Genomic DNA, 23,773 nt, shown 5'->3' on the forward strand with positions numbered 1-23,773 from the left:
TCAGTGCTCCCTAGCTGATCATTTTCTACCATTTAAACAAAACTTTTCACAACTCTGTCACGGCCCTTAGCAGCAAGGATCAGAAACTGGTTTAACTAAGGAGCAAAGGTGTTGGAGAGTAGGCTGAATATCACAGTCTGAGGCAGGGGGGAGATGCATTAAGAGCAAATTGGACTAGGATGTCAATTAACATAAAAGGGAACCCAAAAAAGTCCCTACAGACAGAATAAGAGAACTGGGAAGATTGGCAGTGTACTGACGCCACAAAAAAATAATAACAATCAGGTGTGGTAGAAAAGATGGAAATACAGGAAAAGGTTAATGGAAGGGAGCTGCAATGGAACTGGGGTAGAGATCACAAAAGTATATGCCTTCTCTGGACAGTGTGAAGTTTCCAGAAGAATATCCAGAAAAGTACTGTAACATCCAACAACTATAAAGATCAGTCTGTTTAAGCTCAATGCGAGGGAAATAACAAGAAAAAAATAAAATATATACGTATTTGCAGGTTTTACATTAAGCTAACAAACAGCATTTGACCAACCCAATTTGAATATTGTAAATTAACTGACAAAATTACCAAGAAGAATGTAACAGGTATTATCTATGCTTTAGAAAAGCTAGAGCTTCATAAATGGCTGATGAGCAAGTTAGGGCCCATGGCATCAAAAATAATTTGTTTAAGAACAATGTTGTGGCAAATTTTTGATTAAACTAGAGAATGGTAAAAAGTGGTAAAAGGGGTCACACATTCCCAAATCACAGGTTATCAATTTGCTGACAAGACCTATATTTGTGCAGAAAGAAATGAGAATAGTAAAGGATTGCAAAATAGCAGCATGGCATATGAAAAATTAAATTTAATAAAGTCTAAAGTGGTTACACAGATTTTATAGTTCTAAAGGGGTTGTCCGTAAGCTTAGAAAGGTAAGTGAACATGTTGGAACTTAGGTCTCATAAATGAAAGCATAGAATACAAAAGCAGGCAGATTATTTCATGAAGGTTCAACATGCTAGTTAAGCCATTTAGATGTACTGAATACAGTACTAGTCCCCACAGTTTAGGAAGGATTTTAATATCCTGGAAAAGATGCAAATGTTCTTATCTATGAATGATTTGTGGACTAGGAAATGCATTTAAAGTGATGGACAAAATATAGAGAAACAATGTGAGGAATAAGTTGTTTTAATTAAAATGCAAAGTGAATATGAATCAAACATTATTGCCTGTAAAGAGCAGTGAGGTAATGGTCAACTATACTCATGAAAGGGAACTGGATAAGCATTAATACATTAAAAGACAACAATCTGCAGCAAATAAGGAATTAAGGTGGTCTGAATTGCTCAACAAAGCTGCATAGACCATTTTGGCACATAAGGGAGCCTTTATGATTCTGCCCTGTATTTCCATTTACATTTATTGCCCATCCCTATATTTGCTTTTGGGAGGTGGGATTTAATCCCAAATGGCACAAGTTGATGCATTGTGCAAAATCAGATAGGGACAGGACACTAAGGAATGTTGTCAAACTGAGGAACCTTGGGGTCTAAACCATAGTTCCCCAGAAGACAGGGTGGTGAAGGCAGCAAATGGCATGCTTGCCTTCATAGATCAGGACAGAGTTGGCTGTTATGTTACAACTTTTTCTGACTGAGATTTTATACGCTTGTAAGAAGTGATTGGTAGATAGTCAAAACCTTTTTCCATGCTAGAGGTATCAGAAACAAGACAGCATAATTTTACTATGCATAATCTCTTACTAGCTCTTCTTTCAGTTAGTCCTGATGAAGGGTCTCGGCCCGAAATGTCGACTGTACCTCTTCCTATAGATGCTGCCTGGCCTGCTGCGTTCACCAGCAACTTTTATGTGTGGAGTATAATTTTAAGGTGAAAAACAGGAGATTTAAAGGAAATCTGCGGGGCAAGTTGCTTTTTACTGACACAAGCTGAAATCTGGAGCACAGTACCAAAGGTGGGGTGGTGGAATCAGAAACAATTACTATGTTTCAGAAGCATTTAGATATTTAGGTATACAAGGCTTAGGGAGGATACAGTCCCAATGCAGACATATAACATTAGTGTAGATGAGATGGAAAGGTTGCAGAGAGATGATGGGCTGAAGGCTATACAATTCTATGACTCTGTAACACTTGTCAGAAGTATTCTGACACGGTCATACAATTTTTATTTGTCACTTTTAATTACAAATGTTGTAATTAAAATTACAACCCTGTTAGAACTATTCCACTCTAAAACCCCCCTGCTCTTTGATTTAATCATTTGGATTTAATCTTGGTGTATTCTCATTCTACATCCATTAAACTTGACCAGAAATTGTCAGAGAAATCTATATTCAGAAATGACATGAACTCTTGCTGATTAAAAGTGAAACACTTGGTAAAACTAAAGACTTACTTGACATTTTAGTAGCATGTCAAAGAAAGGATCATCTGGTTCCATGCTGTCACCACTGATCAGCTGACTGTGAATAGTGTGGTTATTATACCTGCTCAGTCGCAAGCCAGGAAGATTGCCAGTGCTAGCACGTTGATTATCTAATCGACGGCTCTGGGAACTAGCAAGCAGGTCCAAAAACTCGGTCTGTGGTGAGACCACTGATTTGGAGTGAGCTGAAATTAGAGAAAATAGCTCAGCATAAAAATTACTGAATGTATCTCAATAAACAACTTTCTGCTGGGTTTCGAAGTTAGTATTTAAAGGTTACTGTGTCTGAATCAAGCAAGAACAGTTCTGCTAGTGAACAAATGTGATATGTAGTAAATCTATGCAGTTTTAATAAACAATTTCAATGTAGAAATGCTTTAAATTCAAGGAAATTACTGGAAAACTCCAATAATTTGCTTTTCCAGTGTTAGTTAATCCATATGTTCAGCACTCAGCTCACCAAAGGCTATTTTCTCTGCTCCCTTTAAACTTACTGAGACAATTTCACCATTCTGCTTTCACATGTTCCCTTTAAATATGGCAGGTTCACTGGAAAATTTATTTCATTACTGTGTGGCATCTTGTTGACCAGAAAGAACTACAGTCTGCAATCAGTGAATTCAAATGAATCAAAGACAATGGAAGAAGATGGACCAATTACCTTTGTTCTTGCCATAAGGGAGGAGAGAGGATGCCATTTTATGAAAAGTTATCTATTTTGAGCAAAAGTCGCTTGACTTGATCAGTGGTTTTAAAGTCGACAAAATGATGCCTCAGGTAACCTGCTGAACTAGATATCATTTCCAAATAAGTTATTTGTGAGGTGTTCTTTGGTTGGATATAACATCCAAGTTTGTGAATGCTGGTCTATGTGATTCAAGCTGGTGGCTGATTGAGAACAAAGAGCCATAAATTATGGATTGTCTCTTGCTGGGAAGAGGGCAATAAATGGATGCTGGCCTGCAGCGGAGCCAATAAAAAGGTGTTAAAGATCAGACATGTGACCCACAGCCAAAGACACTGGAATGCAATGTTTGAATTGGTAAGAAATGAATATGAATCAGATGCTTCAAGTGTGCTGGCAGCAGTAACTCTATAGGAGAACAACTTTTGTGAATGTGAGGTGTCCCATGGACACAAGAAGATATAAAACTGAACTACAGGGAATGGAATTATCTTTTGTTTTTTGACTGTTCATGGAAGATCACAAAAACTTAGTAGGTGTGCATACAGGTATTGGTAGTGTAAGTTCATGTGTTCTTCCATGGGATAATAAAAGTATTTATCAGTAATTACAGATTCTCTCTCTGTATCTCCATGATCATTATTAGAGGGAATGATTCTTGTAACAGTTTAAAGTGAATTTAGTGTGTTGGAGTATTAATAACAGTTACATCACTCAATGACTAGTTTGGAAAATCTGTCAGTCCAACCCCAAGGTTTTGAGGCTGCTAGATAATTGGTATTTTGCTGTAAATGAAATACTTACCACTTAAATATTGACCTCTGCATCTTCAAAGTGATCTTCCTTTTTAAAGGTTTTATTCAACAAGATTGAGTCAAAATCTATCAGTCTCAATCGAGTTAAAACTACTTGTCAGAATTCCCTATTATCTGAAAACGTACCTCCTTATTTTAAAAAGCACCTCACACTAAACTTCTGTTAATTAGATTGTTGTGTTTCCATTCCTCTAGTAGGGAACAGAACGTTCATTCTAATGCACCTGCTGCGGATCAACTGGATGCAAGTTGACAACACAAGAAATATTAGAGTGTGCAGGTGTGTTGTTGAGGTTGAGCACCTGAAAAGTAAACAAGTACCATGCAGAGAGGATTTTGCTGCATGTGCATTTCTCAACATGTCACTCGCACAAGGATGACAGCAGTAGATGCACCATCACTTTACGTTGCAATGTGTGCAGTTACTGAAATTTGGAACAAAATCCCAACTAATGAAACCTAATACATGATTCTTCTACTGAATTAATATCCGCCACTGGCTGTTCATGAGACAGCATATCCACATGTTCCTCAACTATGCAGGACATTGCTCCAATTTCATTAATGAGTAATGACTGCCTTAAGAAATCTTGATATTACATTATTTTAATTATTCAACATTATTTTCTTCATTTCAGGTATCCCTCTTCATTTATTCTGAAGGAAATGTAGTTGTCATTCAATCTGCCAAAGAAGGAAAAACTTCATACGAAAATCAGATACAATAAAGTTTGTGCTAAAGATTCCCTTCAACCAAATTGGGCAGAAGTGCAAGGAAAGTAAATATACAAAAAAAATTCAGTGAGCTAAGTTTCCCCATGCCAATAGGAAAAAGCATCTGTGGAAAATCATGGAACTTAATTCAGGTGTAATGTCATGAAAGGTTTAAAGCACACTCACCCAAGGGTTTTGGTGGTGTGGATGTGACAGGTAAAGCCTTCGCCGCACAACTCTGATTTCCTGTGAATGAACATCGCTGGTCATCCATACGATTACTCTGGAACTGACTCAGCAAGTCAAAGAAGCCTTCATCTCCCATTAAATCTGAATTGATTTTCTGAAAATAAGTTTCACAAACTACGCTCAATCTCATTCTAACATTCAACAATACTACACAGATATGTGAAAAAAATCATTTCACTTCCCTTGAACCAATTCCGAAATGGGGATAGTTATTTGAAACATTAATAGAGTGAATATTCTATCCAATATTGGCCTGGTAATAAATCATAGAAATCCAAGTGCTCTGTTATACCACAAATGTAGAGAAAAACAAAATGCCTAAATTTATACAAATGGCAAAAGAACCCAAAGCAGTCAAAAGGTAATTTTTTTTTTCTTACACAAGAAGTTATAAGTTGGAATGCAATACCTAAAAAGGTGAACTTAACATCCTGGCTTAGACTTCAACTTTATATCCAGTCTAAATTGCATCACTTGTTCTCTGTTACATTGTAATGTAACAAGTGAGTGCCCCTCCCTTGATCGAGGTTGTCCGTGGATGTTGCATCCTAGCTATCTATGTTGTTGGTGATGGCTGGCAAGAATAATGCGTAGGTGGCAGTCTCTCATGCAAAAGTTGCATCTTTATGTGATCTGGGCTCTGCAGGAGATGCAGTGTTCCTTTCTATGGGCCCATTTGTCTTCTGCTGTTTTCCACACCTGACTTAAGGTGTCGTTTTAGGCTGCTGCTTTCTCTATTTGGCGCAGTGGGCTGCAAGTTCCTCCCAGAACTCAGTGTTGATGTCCAGTGGCTTCATGTCCTGCTTGCAGATGATATTGTAGCGCAGTTGCAGGCAGCCAGCAGTTCTCTTACCTGGAGCCAGCTCACTGTCGAGGATGTCTTTGGGATGCAGCCATCCTGCATGCAGCAGACATGGCCCAGCCAGCACAGTCTACGCAGGTGTACACAGTAGGGAGGCCAGTATAAGAGAGAACCTCAGCATTTGGTACTCGTTCTCTCCAGGAAGTGCATAAGATACAAAGACGACACCTTAAATGGAAGGTGTTAAGCCTTCTTTCATGCTTAGTATATGTTGTCTAGGTCTCACTGCCGTACAGCAGTGTACTGGTGACACAAGCATTACCTACAGCCATCTTTGTTTTGACTGAGAGTCTGGAGTTCTCCCATACACCTATTGTTGAGGCAAGAGTTGTTGCAGCCTTCCCAACGCACTTGCCAATTTCTGCCTCCAAAGGGAGGTTGTCACTGATGGTGGACCCCAGGTATGCAAACTGATGAACAACATCCAGTTTACCGTTATCAATGGTAATGATTGGTAGTGCCTTCATGTCTTGTCCCAAGACATTTGTCTTTTTCAGGTTGATTGCCAGACCAAATTCCTTCACAAGCTAAATATTGTTAAAATATTCAAAGACTTAAATACACTGTTTTGGAACTACATTTTAGCTGGGGAAAAAGTACTTCTATTTGCTTCCACACATCCTTCTATAATAACCACTTACGTAGTCGGGCTCCTTTCTTTTCCTTGTCTCCTCTCAGCCCCTTCCTCAGCCATATATACACCTCCAAAATTACTACCTATTCAAGCTATTCTCTTCAGGATAAGTGTTGTTTGGCTGGAATAATATTAAACATTTCATTCAAATAAATATCTTGTGATTTGCATGACCCTTTGGAACAACTCATCCATTTAATTCAGCATCAATAAAATTAAGTAATTTTGCTTATACTACAGGTGTTCTAGGTTGGTTTTCTTCGTGAATGACTCAAGATGATACAGAAATAATCCAGGGAATGAAGTTGGTACACAGAATTCAAAACAAACAAAATATAAAATCTGTATATTCCGCATCATTTAGCAAACCAAAACATGGCATAATGGTGCAAATACAGAAACTATAAACAGAAAACCAAATTTCTTAAATTAGCTTACCTTTTTTGGAGTATGGACTTGAGCATCATTTAAGACCACAGAATTACTGGCATCTTTTAAAGCTTTTGCAGATGAATTGTTACTTTTATGCTTTTTTCCCCTGAATCGGTTTATAAACAACAACTTAGTCGATGGTTTCCAAAGGGCAGGTTTCTGTTTCATGAGAATTTCACTCTTCCAATTCTGAACCTAGACAAAAATAAGTTCATCAGTATTACAAAACTAGCACATAAAATCTCAAAAAAATAGTTGCTAGTCAGTGGAATACAAGATGAGTTGGACGTAGTTGTGTTTTAAAGAGCATCTTTTTAACCCCACTCTGTTAGGGAAGATGCTAAAACAGATCCCTCTGACAAAGAGGAAGCAAGACCTCATTTCATTGCATTGAAATTACTTGTTACTTTCCAGTTAGACCTACTGAAAACATCTTAAACTTCAGTACATTGCATAGCATCTGAGAATTTTCCAGAATGGTTAATATGTCCCATTTTGCACACGTCTGCCTTCATTCCTTTGCACTTCCAAAATATAACTTCACTCCCTTTCAGCTTCCACAACTCATGTTCCAAACAATTTGAGAAATTCAAGCATCTCTACCAAAGAAAACTTCCCAGTCCATTTGGCATTCTGAAGAGACTGTTAACTCCCAGCATCAAAGCCCTTTCCCACTTAAGCAAAGATACATCAACATTTTCACTTCCCCCTCATCACCCTTCTTTTTATTTTTAGAATATGCTCTGCTCATTGATGTAGTTTTATCCAAATTGACCTTCTATTTTAAGGCAACTAAACATACATCGCTTGTTTTCTTAAGTGCTTTCATTCAGTTTCTTGGTTAGTTCTAAATCTCAAGGGAAATAAATGCAACATGTTTCATTTAAGCAATGTTCAGAGTGACAAAACACCAATTGAATTTAATCTTGCCTAATCCAAAATTGTTGGCCATAACTGGGACTCTGAACAGAACACTCCACTGCAAGTCTAGGTCACTCCTGTTGTCTTACCACATAGGATTAGAAACTCCAAGGCAATTGGACTCGCACATCTCTACAAGATTAGTATGGGCACAAGGATGGCACAGTAATGGTGAAAATAATGTAGAACACATCCATAAGTTGCACCCATAAGCATCTGGCCAGCAACAAGTAACAGCAATCCAAAACACTGGTGTCTATTTTACCTTAGAAATACTGAAATCCAATAACCATCTTATTCCAGAATCAGATTTCTCATTCACAAAAAGCTATTCAAGTACAATTTTTACAGCATACAAAATGAAATAAAATAAAAACTATGATGGAAGTGTAAGTACTTTCATGGTAAATAAATGTTAAATTCAGTGTGCAAAGGCTATGATGGAAAGATGTATCTTCAGTGAGAGGAAATACTATTTTGTTGTAGTTTTACATTAAGTTTCTACACAGTACCAAAGTAACATTTATGCAAAAGAGTGAAAAATTACTTGATACCCAGAAATCAAATCCACAGTATAGAAAAGAGCCCTTTTTGGCTAGCTCGTCTACATGAGCTCCACTCTACCCTCATCATTGCTTTTCAATAAACGTAACAGCATACCATTTTATTCTTTTCACCTTCATATAAATTTCAGGTTTTGTATTTATGCTACTGCTTCATAAACTTAATATTCTTTTAATTCCTTATTTGGTATATTTGTCTCATTATTTATGTCAAATGGTCTTCAAATCTCCAAAACGTGGAAACATTTATCCATAATCTCAATGCAACTCAAATGCTAATTCCACTATCAATCACCCATTTAAACCTGTCCTACGTTTTTTTAAATTTTCTTTTTCCTGAATTCTGATCAACATCTTTTATATTAGCTTACACATTTTTGGCAATTTACAGTAGCCAATCAACTTATCATCCCATGTAATTGGGATCTAGGAAGAAACCAGAGCATTCAGTAGAAACTCATGCCATCAAAGGAAGAAAGTGCAAGCTTCACACAAAAAGCATCCAAAGTCTGGGTTGAAGCCAGGTTTCCAGCACCAGCTATACTACTGTGCTACTCCAGTTGTCCAATAATTCAGGTCTTTATGGATCCAGTTTATCTTTGCTCCACTGCTGAAGGTGTGTCACCTCAATGTTTGGGCATCAAGCCTTTCCATTTTTCTAAAACGTCCTTGAAATCTTCTCCATCAATGTTTCCTTTTATTGGCTTATGAAATATTACAATTGGCATAATTATTTCTAGAACTACCAATACCCATACCTTTTCTGGTGTTAACTTCATAAGTTCCATTTTCTCCATACTCTGCCGACGGCCCAATCTTGGTCGAGCTCCTGCAAAGAACAAAGTTACCTTCTTTGGTTCTGTTTTCACTCTTGAATATTTTAACCAGGGGGTGACACTAATGATAACAGCTGTCTATATACACAGTCTTTCATATTCTTCTGCTGCCTATCTGAATGATCTATTAAGTATGTTAATTGAACATGTCCATTTTATGACCACCACCAGAGCTAATTTGTGCACCACTACCCTTTTTTAATTGAGGGATGTCCTGAAAGATTACAAGTTGCATCCCATTGGCAGCTCAATTGTCAATGCAGCAGTAGTAGTGATAGAAGTAGTGACAGCAGTAGTAGTGATAGAAGTAGTAGTGACAGCAGTAGTAGTGATAGAAGTAGTGACAGCAGTAGTAGTGATAGAAGTAGTGACAGCAGTAGTAGTGACAGAAGAAGCCAGAGACTGATTATGTGGAAAATGCACATGATGCATTACTGCAACTGACACCACCAAGCTCCACTTCCAATACTAACACCATGAGGGTACATAGAAACATAGAAACATAGAAAATAGGTGCAGGAGTAGGCCATTCGGCCCTTCGAGCCTGCACCGCCATTTATTATGATCATGGCTGATCATCCAACTCAGAACCCAGCCTTCCCTCCATACCCACTGACCCCTGTAGCCACAAGGGCCATATCTAACTTCCTTTTAAACATAGCTAATGAACTGGCCTCAACAGTTTGCTGTGGCAGAGAATTCCACAGATTCACCACTCTCTGTGTGAAGAAGTTTTTCCTAACCTCGGTCCTAAAAGGCTTCCCCTCTATCCTCAAACTGTGACCCCTCGTTCTAGACCTCCCCAACATCGGGAACAATCTTCCTGCATCTAGCCTGTCCAATCCCTTTAGGATCTTATACGTTTCAATCAGATCCCCCCTCAATCTTCTAAATTCCAACGAGTACAAGCCCAGTTCATCCAGTCTTTCTTCATATGAAAGACCTGCCATCCCAGGAATCAATCTGGTGAACCTTCTTTGTACTCCCTCTATGGCAAAGATGTCTTTCCTCAGATTAGGGGACCAAAACTGCACACAATACTCCAGGTGTGGTCTCACCAAGGCCTTGTACAACTGCAGTAGTACCTCCCTGCTCCTGTACTCGAATCCTCTCGCTATAAATGCCAGCATACCGTTCGCAAGTACAAGTAGGCTTGTGAGACAAGAGCCACAGTAAAAGACAGAAGGCCACAGGAGTGTTAGGAAATCTGGGGTGCCAACCTGGCAAAAAGGAGGGAAGCCTGCACATCAGAATACCACAGAATTATCTGGCAGGAAAACTTTCTAAGACAAAGCAACACACAAAATGCTGGCCACGCAGGCAGCATCTACAGAGAAGGGTAAACAGTCGACGTTTTGGGCTGTGACCCGTCATCTGAACCAGTAGGATGCACCAATAGCTGGCAAGTTGTCAGGATGACCTGACCGATTGCAACAGACTGCAAGGATCATGAAGCAATTCACTTTGCAATTATTGCAGGTGACTGCTCAGACCAGGAATGCATCATTTCCACCCTGGAGGAGATATCCACATTCACTCGTTGGTCCATCCACAATCTCACTGTTAGCTGGCAAGGAAGCACAGACAGAAGCCATCCAACATCTTCGTGCCTCATGGGTGGGTCCTACCAAGGCACAGAAAGTTCAAGCACAGTATGCATTGCCCACTGACCATAATGTTTATGGAATGTGGTCTTTGGAGAACTGATGGTCTTTTAAACATTTATTGGTTTAGTTTTTTCTGCAGTATTCATCTGTAGCAGTAAATGGTATGTGTAAATAGCCAGAAAAGCTGATCAATGTCAAGAAGTTAGAGGCATGTGTAAGCATAATCATGGGAGATTTTAATTTACCTACAGAGCAAACAAAGTTAGCAATGATGGTGTGGAGGACAATTTAAGGATTATGTGCAATACAATTGAGAAAACAATGAGGAAACATGCTATTGTAATCTAGAATTATTGAATGAGAAAACGTTAATCTGGTATTAAGAGAAATGATTAGTAATAATGCTAGTTTTATAGTAGTCGGGGTGCAAATTAAGCTATGATAGTTTGGAAAAACACAAGACCTATAGAAACAATGAAAACAAGAAATCAAGTGCAAGCGAGGAGCCAAGGAGAGAAAAATGTAGAAATAAAAATAAAAATGGGAAGAGAGAGTAATCATTTCCTCAATCCAGTATCTGAAAGAGTTGGCTTTGGGTGCACTGGTGTCAAATTTCCAAAATTACAGCAATTCTCTACCAGTTACCAGACATCCCACCCTACAAAAACTCATTTCAGGGAGGTAGCAGCCCCGCCTCCCGTGACCCCATATCCAACCCCGCCCCCCCGACCTCCAAGGGTGTATGTAATACTTTGTTTAGTGATTTTGTCTAATCTGTAAACCAAGTTGGGTATATGCAGAAAATATGACATTAAAATATGTACATATATTATATTATATTATAATGTTTATTCTATTACAACTTTAAGCAAGTTTACAGGGAGTTTGGCATCATCACGTAGGACATCAATAGAGAGCTCCTTAGCAGCTAGCCAGCTAGTTTAAATAACGTTAGCTACGCTAATGAACGAATGACACCTGTTAAACTCACCTCAACATGTCTTCTACATTTTAACCCACCATGGGCAATAGAAAAGTCACTGTTGCAAACAGTGCAGCGAGCAACACTGTCATTATTTTTGAGGTCGACTGTAGAGCCCGCCCACAGAGAAAACTGATAGGTCTACTTAGCACGAAGAGAGAACAATCAGGATGCTCGCTCTCCCTCTCAAAAAAATCAATTTGCAGGATATTGTATATAATTTCCGGGCATCAGGGAGCCACTATCAATATGCAGGAGACTCCCGGAACTTCTGGGAGAGGTGGGATGTCTGAGTTACTATTAGAAAGATGAGAATTACATTTCCTACCTTCCATTCATAAACAGGGAAAGAAAATGGGAACCACAGACCAGTTAGTGTGACACCATCAGCTGGAGGAAGTGGTTACAGGGCACTTGGAAATTACTGATAGGATTGGGCAAAAAGGAAAATCATGCTTGGCAGATCTTTCGTAGGTAGCAACAATCAGATAAGGTACTATACAAAAGGGAATAAAATTAGGGCACATAGGACTAGAAATTGTATACCAGCATGGACTGAAAATTGGTTAACAGACAGAGAGCAGTCAGAAAAAATATGTAATTTTCAGGGATTGAAGTTGTATCTAATGATGCAATCTCTCTATCAATGGTTTGGAATGAAGAAATTAATTGTATTGATGATACAAAACTGACTGGCAATATGGGTGATAAGAAGTTAGATGACTAAGTGGAAATAAACAAACTGTACGAATAGGCAAGAATATAGTAGATGAGAATATAATGTGAAAATGAGAGGTCTTCTACTTCGGTAGAAAAAAAATGAAATGTAGTGTACAGGTGAGAGATTGAAAAGCTGTTAGTGTTCAGGAGCCTCCTGAGTGTCCTTGTACAGAAACTATTGAAAATCAACAAGCAATTAAAAAGATACAAGGTCTGTTGAACTTTGTTGCAATATAACCAATAACCATACAGTTATGAAGAAACATTGATCAGTTCTTGTGGGTACAAAAGCCTCCAACTAAGAAAATTAAACAAGCCCATCAGGTTCCTATATGCTCCATATCAGAACTAATAGTTGTTTACCCAGAGAAATAAGTACATTTAAGTACCGAAACATGGAAAATTGCAGGGCTGACGGGCAGAAAATTGCCATTACCAGGCGTAATATATATGCTGAGATTCGCATAAAGCAACTTTGATGATTGCCCTGAATGCTGCTCCCCACAACAGCACAAGGTTAAAATGAAATCCCAGGAGTTCCTTTACTGAATTTTTCTGTACTCACCTTGATAGCTGTAGTCCAATTCATGACTTGTGGATAAGAAAGAGCTGTTTGTACTATAGCTAACACCCAACACCAACTGAAGATCTGAAAGATTCATTCGGGCTGTGAGTTCACCACTCTTATCCCCTACCTGCAAAAAGACAATGACAGTAAAACATGTTTTATTTAATCTTAGGGGCTGTAGTTCCATTTTGTAAGCTACACTTCAAAAGCTACACAGAGAATATCACAGTGTTAGGTAAAATAACTATTTATAAAACCACATTCGTCCCACACCCAAGAACTAAAGATTGTATTTTTGTGCAAGTAATTTAACAATGTTGGAAGTAAGAGATTTTGCCCACTTATTATTCTCCATTATTCACATATTTACTCACAATTTCTTTTGTGAAATATGCTATGTTTCTGAGAAACAACAGTCCTGATAGTATGCAGTACTAGGTTGGGAATACAAAGCAGAAGACTGGAATTCTGGTTGAAAAACATGAACAAATAACTCATTTGGTTTTAATTACTCATCAGTGACCTTCCATCCATCGCAAACATCACAAATGTGGATTTTGTCTTCATAATTTCCCAGCAAATAAACAGTCCATGTCTCTATTAACATTCAGATAACATTATAACTGACAAGTAATATTCACCCCATGAAATGCCAGGCAATGTTCATTACTAAGAGAGAGAATAAACATTTACCCTTGACAGTGGCATTGACATCACTAAATTCCCCCACCATCAAGATCCAGTCATTGACTATAGACCAGAAAATCAACTGGACCAGCCACACAAAAATGATAGCTGCAAAGAAAAGTAGGTGGCTGGATATCTAGAAGCCAATGGCTTGCCTCCTAACGTCCTCATAGTCCACAAGATACCAGTGAGAATTGTGATGGAGTACCCTCCATTTCCTTGATCGCTATGTAGTTTCAGAATCTCTGAGGAAGCTCAGCAAAAGGCAACCTGCTCAAATGGATGTTTCCATCTTTCTGAACTAAGGCACTCAGGAAACCTTTGCAGTCACAAGGAGACAGCACCAGCTCTAAACTGTGCTTCTCCTCACCTATTGCAAATCAACATTCTATCATAACAATGGAACATATTGGAAATACTCAGCAATTGGACAGTCTTTGTTGGGAGAGAAATTTGAACAGATTACATATTCAAGGATGTGCATAACAGGTACAGACAGCAAGGAACAAAAATGAGATACTTGAGAGATACAAGAAATGCAAGAGAACACTGAAGGAAATTAGAATGGATAAAAGAAAGCATGAGGCTTCTCTATCAGACAAGAACAAGAAGAATGCCAAGGGCTTCTACAAATAAATTAAGAGCAAAATGAGAACAAGGGACAAAATTGGTCCTCTTGAAGATCAGTGGTCATCTATGCATAGATCCGAGAAAATTGGGAAGATCTTAAAAGGAATTTTTGCATCTGTTTTAACTGATGAAACAGAGAGTCCATAGAAGTGAGGTAAAACAGCAGTAAAATCATGGATTGTATTGGTTTCAACTAATCATATAAAATTTTGAGGAAGTTACCAGGAAAGTTCATGAAGGCAAGTCAGTGGACGTTGTTTACATGGACTTAGCAAGGCTTTTGATAAGGTCCTGCTTGGGAGGATGGTTAAGAAGATTCGATCACTTGACATTCGGGATGAGGTAATAAATTGGATTAGACCTTGTCTTTGGTTGCCCCTCTGACTGCAGGCCTGTGACTAGTGGTGTCACAGAGATCAGAGATTTGCTGGGTCCATTGCTGCATCTCATATATATCAACAAACTGAATGATTTTGTGGCAGATTGGATCTGCAAATTTGCGGATGACACCAAGATTGGGGGTTTGGTGGAAAGTGAGGAAGCCTATCAAAGCTTGCAGCTGGATCTGGAGCAGGTGGAAAAATGGGCTGATAAATGGCAGATGAAATTTAACGCAGACCAGTGTGAAGTGTTACACTTTGGGAAGACATACCAGGGCAGGACCAGTAAGCAGTAGGGCACTGCGGAGTGCAGTAGAACAGATCTGGTAATACAGATCCATAATTCCTTGAAAATGGCATCACAGTAGGATAGGATCATAAAGAGAACTTTTGGCACATTGGCCTTCATTAATCAAAGTACTGAATACAGAAGCTGAGTTGTTGAAGTGGTAGAAGATGTTGGTGAGGTCTAAGTTGGAGTATTGCAGCCAGTTTTGGTCACCTACCTAAAGGAAAGAGAAAAATTAGAAGTATGTTGCCAGGACTTGAGGACCTGACTTATAGGGAAAGGTTGAATAGATTAGGACTTTATTCAATGGAGCCGAGGAAAAAGAAGGGAGATTTGATAGAGGTGTACAAAATTATGAGGGGTATAGTTAGGGCAAGCGGAAACAGGCTCTTTCCACTGAGTCTGGGTGAGATCAGAACTAGAATTAAAGGTGAAATGTTTACCGGAGAACATGAGGCGGATCTTCTTAACTCTCAGGGTGGTGAGAGTGTGGAATGAGTTGTCAGCTGAAGTGGTGGATAGGTACAGTACTGTGCAAAAGAATGAGGCACATATATATAGTTAGTGTGCCTAAGACTTTTGCACAATACTGTATGTGTTAACGTGTACTTTTGGTCCAGGTTTTGGAATTTTTTCCATGAACTACTGTATCTCTTTCAATTTCCTCTTGCAAGCTTTTCCGATATCTGTTACAATGAAACAATCCACAGTTGTAATTTTGCGATGTATGGAAGGTCATTGAGGAAACAGTTTAAGGTGTATGTGCATAGTCACTGCAGTAACACCCTGGGACTGGGCTAATTGTTACATTTGTACGCTTGGTGCTCCAATTTTCTAGTACTGAAGAAAAGTGAAACACTGGAGTGTGTTGTATCTGACATCTTAGCTTTCTCTGTTTAGGATTTGGATGCATTTCTACATAGCTTTATTTTCCCCTTTGTTTAAATACCAACAGTAAAGTATGCCCAATAACTCTTAGTTATAGAACAAGCTAGTACTTTTTCTTCTAGTTAAACTTGTGCCCAATGTGAAACCAAACAACACCAATATTAATTGCATCATCTATGACTTGGGAATTCCCAAAATATCCCTGATCCGATATTCTGCTCCTTACAGTTGCCAGCTCAGGGTGGACTTCTAGATGACAACCTTATAGTATGCTGCATCTCATGTTTACCTCTCTTGAAATTTCAAAGTGTTTCTCTGCAAAATGCACTGCTTGTTCGTGATCTCCTAATGCAGTATAAGCATTTCCCAAACTCCAACAAGCTCTTCCTTCACCAATCCTAAAATTAAAATAAAAAGATGAGTTTAGAAATCTATGCCATATTATTTTATTCTTTCATCTATTTTTAATCTGTATTAACTTAAATGGTCTATATCTACTGATTAAAAATTGAGTCAAATCTATTTCACCCCAGAAAGGAAAATGCATCAAAAAGCTTCCATCTTATGGAACACCAACAACAATTTGATAGGTCAAAGGACAGCTTGCCATACATGAGCAGCTAAATTGCAGATGACAGACCACAGTTCACAACGGCATACAGTTAGGTTCTCAGAAGAATGGCAGCTTGAACATTCCACATATTGTTTTCAGAGAAGGAAGAGAAACTGTGAAGATGATCAAAGAATCACTGAAGTTGGCTGAATAATCAGTATACAAATATCTTCACCTACTGCGATCCCCTATTGTGAAGACCTCTGCAGGCAAGCTAAAATGCTTCAACTGCAAAAAGACAGCTAAAACCAAAAGAGCATGAACGGTCAAGGGACAAAGGGCTCTGGCACTGTTGAGAGTTGGACATACCATAAAGATATACCATGTCAGACTAATATCAAATGTGTTAGAAGGAAGTGGTACCAATAGTGACACAACTACTCTACGTCCACAAACAACAGGAATTCTGCAGATGCTGGAAATTCAAGCAACACACATCAAAGTTGCTGGTGAACACAGCAGGCCAGGCAGCATCTCTAAGAAGAGGTACAGTCGACGTTTCAGGCCGAGACCCTTCGTCGTCGGCCTGAAACGTCAACTGTACCTTTTCCTAGAGATGCTGCCTGGCCTGCTGCGTTCACCAGCAACTTTGATGTGTGTTACTCTACGTCCAACTGGTGTGAACAATTATCTCTCTTAAAGCAATATATTTGCTGACCACAACCACCTCTTCCAAGTGGAAGAATACTAATGAAGGAACACCTTACTTAGGAATCTGCAGGATATTTCTTTGCAATATTTAATGCCAGATTTCATCTGGTCACGAGTACACATCATGGACCACTGGCAGGTTTCCTTTTGAATGAGAACCACTGTGCCATTACTGCTAGTGGATCTTCTCTGCTTTTGAAACTGACATATACGGGAATGATGATGGTGGCAGATTCATTCAAGATTTAAGATTGGTTAATGTAATTTCCAGTACACAAGTGTAAAGGAGAATGAAGTGTCTGACCAACTACCACAAACATGTCAGCTGACGAATTTAAGGAGCTAACACACTCCATCACTTTCACACCATCGAGAATGCTCTCCATGCCATCCCACACCTACACTTTGGAAAGCCTAATCACTTCTACTACTGGCATGTCGGCAGAGACTGGGGACTGCAACACCAATGAGGACCATGCAGGTCTGGTCAAGGAAGGCTGAGGAGTACTTAAGGGACTGCTTTGTGGACTGGACCACATTCAAGGATTCAATATGCCACAGCCGTCACCAATTTCATCAAGACCAACATCAATGAATATGTGCCTTTAAAAACAGAGGTTTCCCAGATCAGAAGCCCTGGATGAATCAAGAGGTTCGCAGCTATGTCTGTGGCATTCAAGAACAGGATCGAGAACCCTACCAGAAATTGAGATACAGCTACGGGAGATCATCATGAGAGCAAAAAGGCAATTTGGTGTGAAGTCAGAAACACAATCAGATGCACAACAGCTCTACCAGGATTTGCATGCTATTATGAGGCAAAACTCAACAGCATAAATAGTATACACGAGGAATTCTGCAGATGCTGGAAATTCAAGCAACACACATCAAAGTTGCTGGTGAACGCAGAAGGCCAGGCAGCATCTCTAGGAAGAGGTACAGTCGACGTTTCAGGCCGAGACCCTTCATCAGGACTAACTGAAAGAAGAGTTAGTAAGAGATTTGAAAGTGGGAGGGGGAGGGGGAGATCCAAAATGATAGGAGAAGACAGGAGGGGGAGGGATGGAGCCAACAGCTGGACAGGTGATTGGCAAAAGGAATATGAGAGGATCATGGGACAGGAGGCCCAGGGAGAAGGGGGGAAAAAACCCAGAAGATGGGCAAGGGGTATAGTCAGAGGGACAGAGGGAGAAAAAGGAGAGAGAGAGAAAGAATTGTGTATATAAATAAATAACGGAATGGGTACGAGGGGGAGGTGGGGCATTAGCGGAAGTTAGAGAAGTCAATGTTCATGCCATCAGGTTGAAGGCTATCCAGACAGAATATAAGGTGTTGTTCCTCCAACCTGAGTGTGGCTTCATTTTGGATTTCCCAATCTTCATTTGGGAGATTTTGGATCTCCCCCTCCCCCTCCCCTCCCACTTTCAAACATGTTACTAGTTCTTCCTTCAGTTAGTCCTGACGAAGGGTCTCGGCCTGAAAGGTCGACTGTACCTCTTCCTAGAGATGCTGCCTGGCCTGCTGCGTTCACCAGCAACTTTGATGTGTGTAGCATAAATAGTATTGATGCTTCACTCCCCAATGAGTACAATACCTTTTATGCATACTGTGAAAAGCAGAATAAACACCAAATACCCACAGTACATAGTGACCTTGTGACCCCATCTCAGAAACCAATGTCAGAACATCATTCAGGAGGGTGGAGCTTCACAAAGCATCAAGCCCAAACAGTGTACGTGGCCAGGTACTGAAAACCTGTGCCAACCAATGTGCTGCAGTAACAATCAACAAAGGCGCATCTCAAAGATGCATGCTTAGCCCACCATTCTACTCTCTCTACACTTACAACTGGGTAGATAGTCACAGCTTAAAAGCCATCTGTAAATTTTGTAATGATATTACTTTTTTTTGGTGTGTGCCTGCATGCGTGCGAGTCTGTGCGTGTGCGTGCGTGCGTCCGTGATGATGTCTTTTTCATGTCTTTTTACAAGGCGCGGAGCGAGAGCGAGAGAGAGAGCGAGAGAGAGAGACTGCGTGGCCGCCACTCCTCACACAGGCATTTTTGCAGTATTTTTCCCTTTATTTTATGAGGTCGAGCAGCGATCTCGACACTCAACCTGGCATGGATGGAAAGCGTACTCAGGAGCGGACCCGACTGGTTTCAAACCAGGGAACCTCCGCTCCTGGGTCCGGCGCCGGTTTCATTGCGCCACCAGCCGGCCCCTAATGACATTACTGTCGTTGGTAGAATCTCAGATGGTGACACGTACAGAAGTGAGACCGGCCACCTGGTTAAGTGGTGTTACAACAACCTCAGATTCAGTGTCAACAAAGCCATGGAATTGATTGTGGACTTCAGGAAGGGGAAATACACTTGTCCTCATTGAGGGCTCAGTGGTTCCTGGGCATCAAGACTAGATAACTTACCCTAGGCCCAACGGATTGATGGAATTATGAAGGTGGCACATTAGCAGCTCTACTTCATTAGGAGTTTCAGGAGATTTGGTGCCTCCAAATTCTCTGTAAATGTCTATAGATGCGCAGTGGACTGGCTGCATCACAGCCTGTAATGGAGGTTCCAATGCACTGGGGGACAGAAAATCTCATATTCAGTAGCTTTAAGAAGGAAAACTAAAGCGGAACTTTTAGTGATTACTAATAGCATTAAAGAAATAGATAAAGTTTATTCAGTAACACCTAGTGAAGATCTATATAAGGGTGAAACTTCAAACACAACATGATCTGCTTTTGACTTTTCCCATTGAGCCGCAACTTTTGAAATCTAAAAGTCAATTTTATATACATGGGGATAAGTCAGGTAAATTGTTGGCCGGTCAGCTTAAAGCAAGCATGGCTAGGAGGCAGATTTTGAAAATACGAATAACTGATAGAACTGAAACGTCAGATTGTCAGGAAATTAATGAGCTATTTTTGGAGTTTTACTCTAATCTTTATAAATCTGATTTTCAAGACAATACTACTTCTATGAATAGATTCTTGCAAAGATTGAATATACCCAAAATTTCTATTCACGATATGAATACATTAGATGCGCCTATTAAACGAGAGGAAATAGCAAGGGCTATATCCTCTTTTCAATCAGGTAAAGCTCCAGGACCAGATGGATTTACAGTAGCATTTTTTAAGACTTTTACTGAAATACTTACACCTCATTTATGCCAAATTTTCACTGATTCTATATCCTCTGGGACCCTTCTGAAAACTTTCTATGGGGCATCAATTTCATTAATTCCCAAAAAAAAAGATTATCTGAATGTGCCTCTTACAGACCAATTGTCTTATTAAATGTGGTTTCCAAAATTCTTTCTAAGATTTTGGCTAACAGGCTCGAGAATATTTTACCTAAGGTTATTTCTAAGGATCAAACTGGATTTACTAAGAATAGATATTCATATTTTAATATTTGGAGATTATCAAACATTATTCATTCCTCTCCATCTAAAGAATCCGAATGTGTTGTTTCCCTTGATGCAGAGAAAGCCTTTGATAGGGTAGACTGGTCCTATTTATTCGAGGTTTTAGAAAGATTTAATTTTAGTCCAGGTTTTATTTCCTGGATTAAGCTGATCTATCAAGCTCCTATGGCAGCAGTTATAACTAACAATCAAAAGTCTCCTTATTTTAGGCTATACAGAAGTACCTGGGGGGGTTGTCCTCTTAGTCCGCTGTTATTCAACCTGGCTTTAGAACCTCTTGTTATTGCTGTTCGGGATTCCAATAATGTTCAAGGTATTAAGAGAGGAGATAAAGCGCATAAGTTTTGCTGTATGCAGATGACTTGTTAGTTTATATTTCAGATCCTAAGAAATCTATTCTTTCTACGTTATCTATATTTTCTGAATTTTCTGAATTTGGCTCTTCCCACTTTCTTCAGACCAAGGGTGTAGCTATGGGAACTCGCATGGGCCCTAGCTATGTCTGCCTCTTCGTTGGTTATGTGGAACAGTCTGTGCTCCAAACCTATTCTGGTACTGCTCCCCAACTTTTCCTTCGATACATTGACGACTACATTGGTGCTGCTTCCTGCACCCATGCTGAGCTCATCAATTTCATCAACTTTACTTCTAACTTCCACCCAGCCCTCAAATTCAATTGGTCTATCTCGGACACTTCTCTCCCCTTTCTCGATCTCTCGGTCTCCATCTCTGGGGACAGACTGTCCACTGACATCTTCTACAAGCCCACTGCCTCTCATAACTACCTCAACTATACCTCTTCCCACCCCGCCACATGCAAAAATGTCATTCCCTATTCCCAGTTCCTCCGTCTCTGCCGCATCTGCTCCAAGGATGAGGGTTTCCGTTCCAGGACATCTCAAATGTCCTCTTTCTTTAAAGATCGTGGTTTCCCTTCTGCTGTCATTAATGATGCCCTCGCCCACACCTCCTCCATTTCCTGCACTTCAGCTTTCACCCCATCCTCCCTCAACCACAACAGGGACAGAGTTCCCCTTGTCCTCACCTACCACCCCACTAGCCTCCGCATCCAACACATTATCCTCCGCAACTTCCGCCACCTTCAACAGGACCCCACCATTAACCACATCTTCCCCTCTCCATCCCTCTCTGCTTTCCGCAGGGATTGGTCCCTCCGCAACTCCCTTATCCGCACATCCATCCCCACGGATCTCCCACCTGGCACTTACCCCTGTAAGCGCAAGTGCTACACCTGTCCCTACACCTCCTCTCTTGCCACCATTCAGGGCCCTAAACAGTACTTCCAAGTGAGGCAACACTTCACTTGAGAGTCTGTTGGGGTCACCTATTGCATCCGGTGCTCCTGGTGCAGCCTCCTCTACATCGGTGAAACCCAACGCAGATTGGGGGACCGCTTCGTCGAGCACCTCCGCTCCGTCCGCCAAAACAGACAGGATCTCCCAGTAGCCACCCACTTCAACTCTGCTTCCCACTCCCATTCAGATATGTCCATACATGGCCTCCTCTACTGTCATGATGAGGCTAAGCTCAGGTTGGAGGAGCAACACCTCATATACCATCTAGGTAGTCTCCAGCCCCTTGGTGTGAACATAGAATTCTCCAACTTCCGGTAATTCCCTCCCCCTCCCTTCCCCTATCCCTATGTCACTCTGCCCCCTCCCCCAGCTGCCTATCACCTCTGTGCTTCCCCTCCCCCACCCCTTTGTCTTTCCCCTTACTGGTTTTTCACCTGGAACCTACCAGCCTTCTCCTTCCCACCCTCCCCCCACCTTCTTTATAGGGCCTCTGCCCCTTCCCTCTACAGTCCTGACGAAGGGTTCCGGCCCGAAACGTCAACCGATCTTTTCCACGGATGCTGCCCGACCTGCTGAGTTCCTCCAGCGTGTTGTGAGTGTTGCTTTGACCCCAGCATCTGCAGATTATTTTGTGCTTATAATTGCAAACTGTAGTCAATAATAATGGAAGAATCAACCTAACACAAATAACTTTAAATGTTACCTATCACAAAGTTCTTGTGCTATCATAAGATGTTTCAGATGGTATTCAATGGCCTTTTCATAGTCCTGAAGCAGGGTGTAAGTGTTTCCCAGGCTGTAGCAGGCTTGTGCTTCCACAGCCCTGTCTCTTAGTTGTCGAGCCAGATCAAATGTTCTCCTAAATAGACAGCAAAAATTTGGGTCAAGATTTTTACTCCAACATTCAAGTATTTTAGTGTAAATGTCATACTTCAGTTTTAAAAAAACAAACTGAAAGTTTTTACAACCACTTCTACCCTCCAGCCATATCAATCCCTACACGCCAGCTCCTTATGAAAATGAATAAATCTTACACATTGCATTTACATTGGCATACCACTAATCTAAGAGTGATCTCAGTAAACCTTCCACAGTCCTACCAGTGGCAACTCACTGCAAAAGCTGTCCCAATCCTCATGTGGCTCAGGAACATAACATGGAATCAGGACAAATAAACACCACTCAGAAAACCCGACAATGATCTGTTGTACTGATGTAACTATATGTTATGATTATGTGGTTTTTGTCAGTTTTAGTCTTTGTCTGCTTTGTGTTCCTGTGATGTCATACTGGAGGAATATTGTATCATTTCTTAATGCATGCATTACTAAATGACAATAAACGAGGACTGAGTGTCCTCATAGTCTAAATAATCTAAAAAATTTGATTTTTAGAGCCAAGCCACATACCCTGATACAGCTAAAACACACTTAGATAAAAACTATAGTCCTCTGCAGTTCATGTCTGTAACTAAGAAATCCCGGCTACAATGTCCACTCTGCTATGAATTCCTTGAGTAGGTCCCGTGGTAGGTGATGAGAAATCTGAACAATTGTACACAAGCTGACAAAACCATAGAAGAGTTGAAGAGATGCTAATAGCTATCAGCCATTTTATGACTATTCACACATGCAGAAATCCCAAACCATAACACATACTCACATACAATGCTACAGTCATTTCTTCTATAATATCTGGATTATTATAACAGTATTCAAAGCCTGCCTAGATGACTGAGTGTATTCCAAAGTAAATGGGCATTGTAATTGGTTCCTGGTCAATACCTAGTTAATTGTTTAATATCCAGGACTTCATATAGGTTATTGAAAATGGCCAAAGCATCTCTTA

The 23,773-nt window shown here is 40.2% G+C and overlaps 1 protein-coding gene across 3 annotated transcripts in view; it reads right to left on the minus strand.

The window, feature by feature from the left end:
- Positions 1-23,773, minus strand: part of gpsm2 (G protein signaling modulator 2) — a 70,191-nt gene that overhangs the window by 4,428 nt on the left and 41,990 nt on the right. For all 3 annotated transcript variants that reach the window (XM_063063908.1, XM_063063909.1, XM_063063907.1), the window contains 7 exons: positions 22,629-22,784; positions 16,198-16,306; positions 13,032-13,161; positions 9,080-9,150; positions 6,844-7,032; positions 4,847-5,003; positions 2,417-2,631 (listed from right to left, as the gene is read on the minus strand). In XM_063063908.1, the coding sequence (XP_062919978.1) occupies positions 2,417-2,631; positions 4,847-5,003; positions 6,844-7,032; positions 9,080-9,150; positions 13,032-13,161; positions 16,198-16,306; positions 22,629-22,784 (1,027 nt within the window). The remainder of the gene's footprint in view (positions 1-2,416; positions 2,632-4,846; positions 5,004-6,843; positions 7,033-9,079; positions 9,151-13,031; positions 13,162-16,197; positions 16,307-22,628; positions 22,785-23,773) is intronic.

The sequence above is a fragment of the Mobula hypostoma genome, chromosome 12, assembly GCF_963921235.1.
Source record: "Mobula hypostoma chromosome 12, sMobHyp1.1, whole genome shotgun sequence".
In the NCBI taxonomy this organism is placed as follows: domain Eukaryota; kingdom Metazoa; phylum Chordata; class Chondrichthyes; order Myliobatiformes; family Myliobatidae; genus Mobula; species Mobula hypostoma.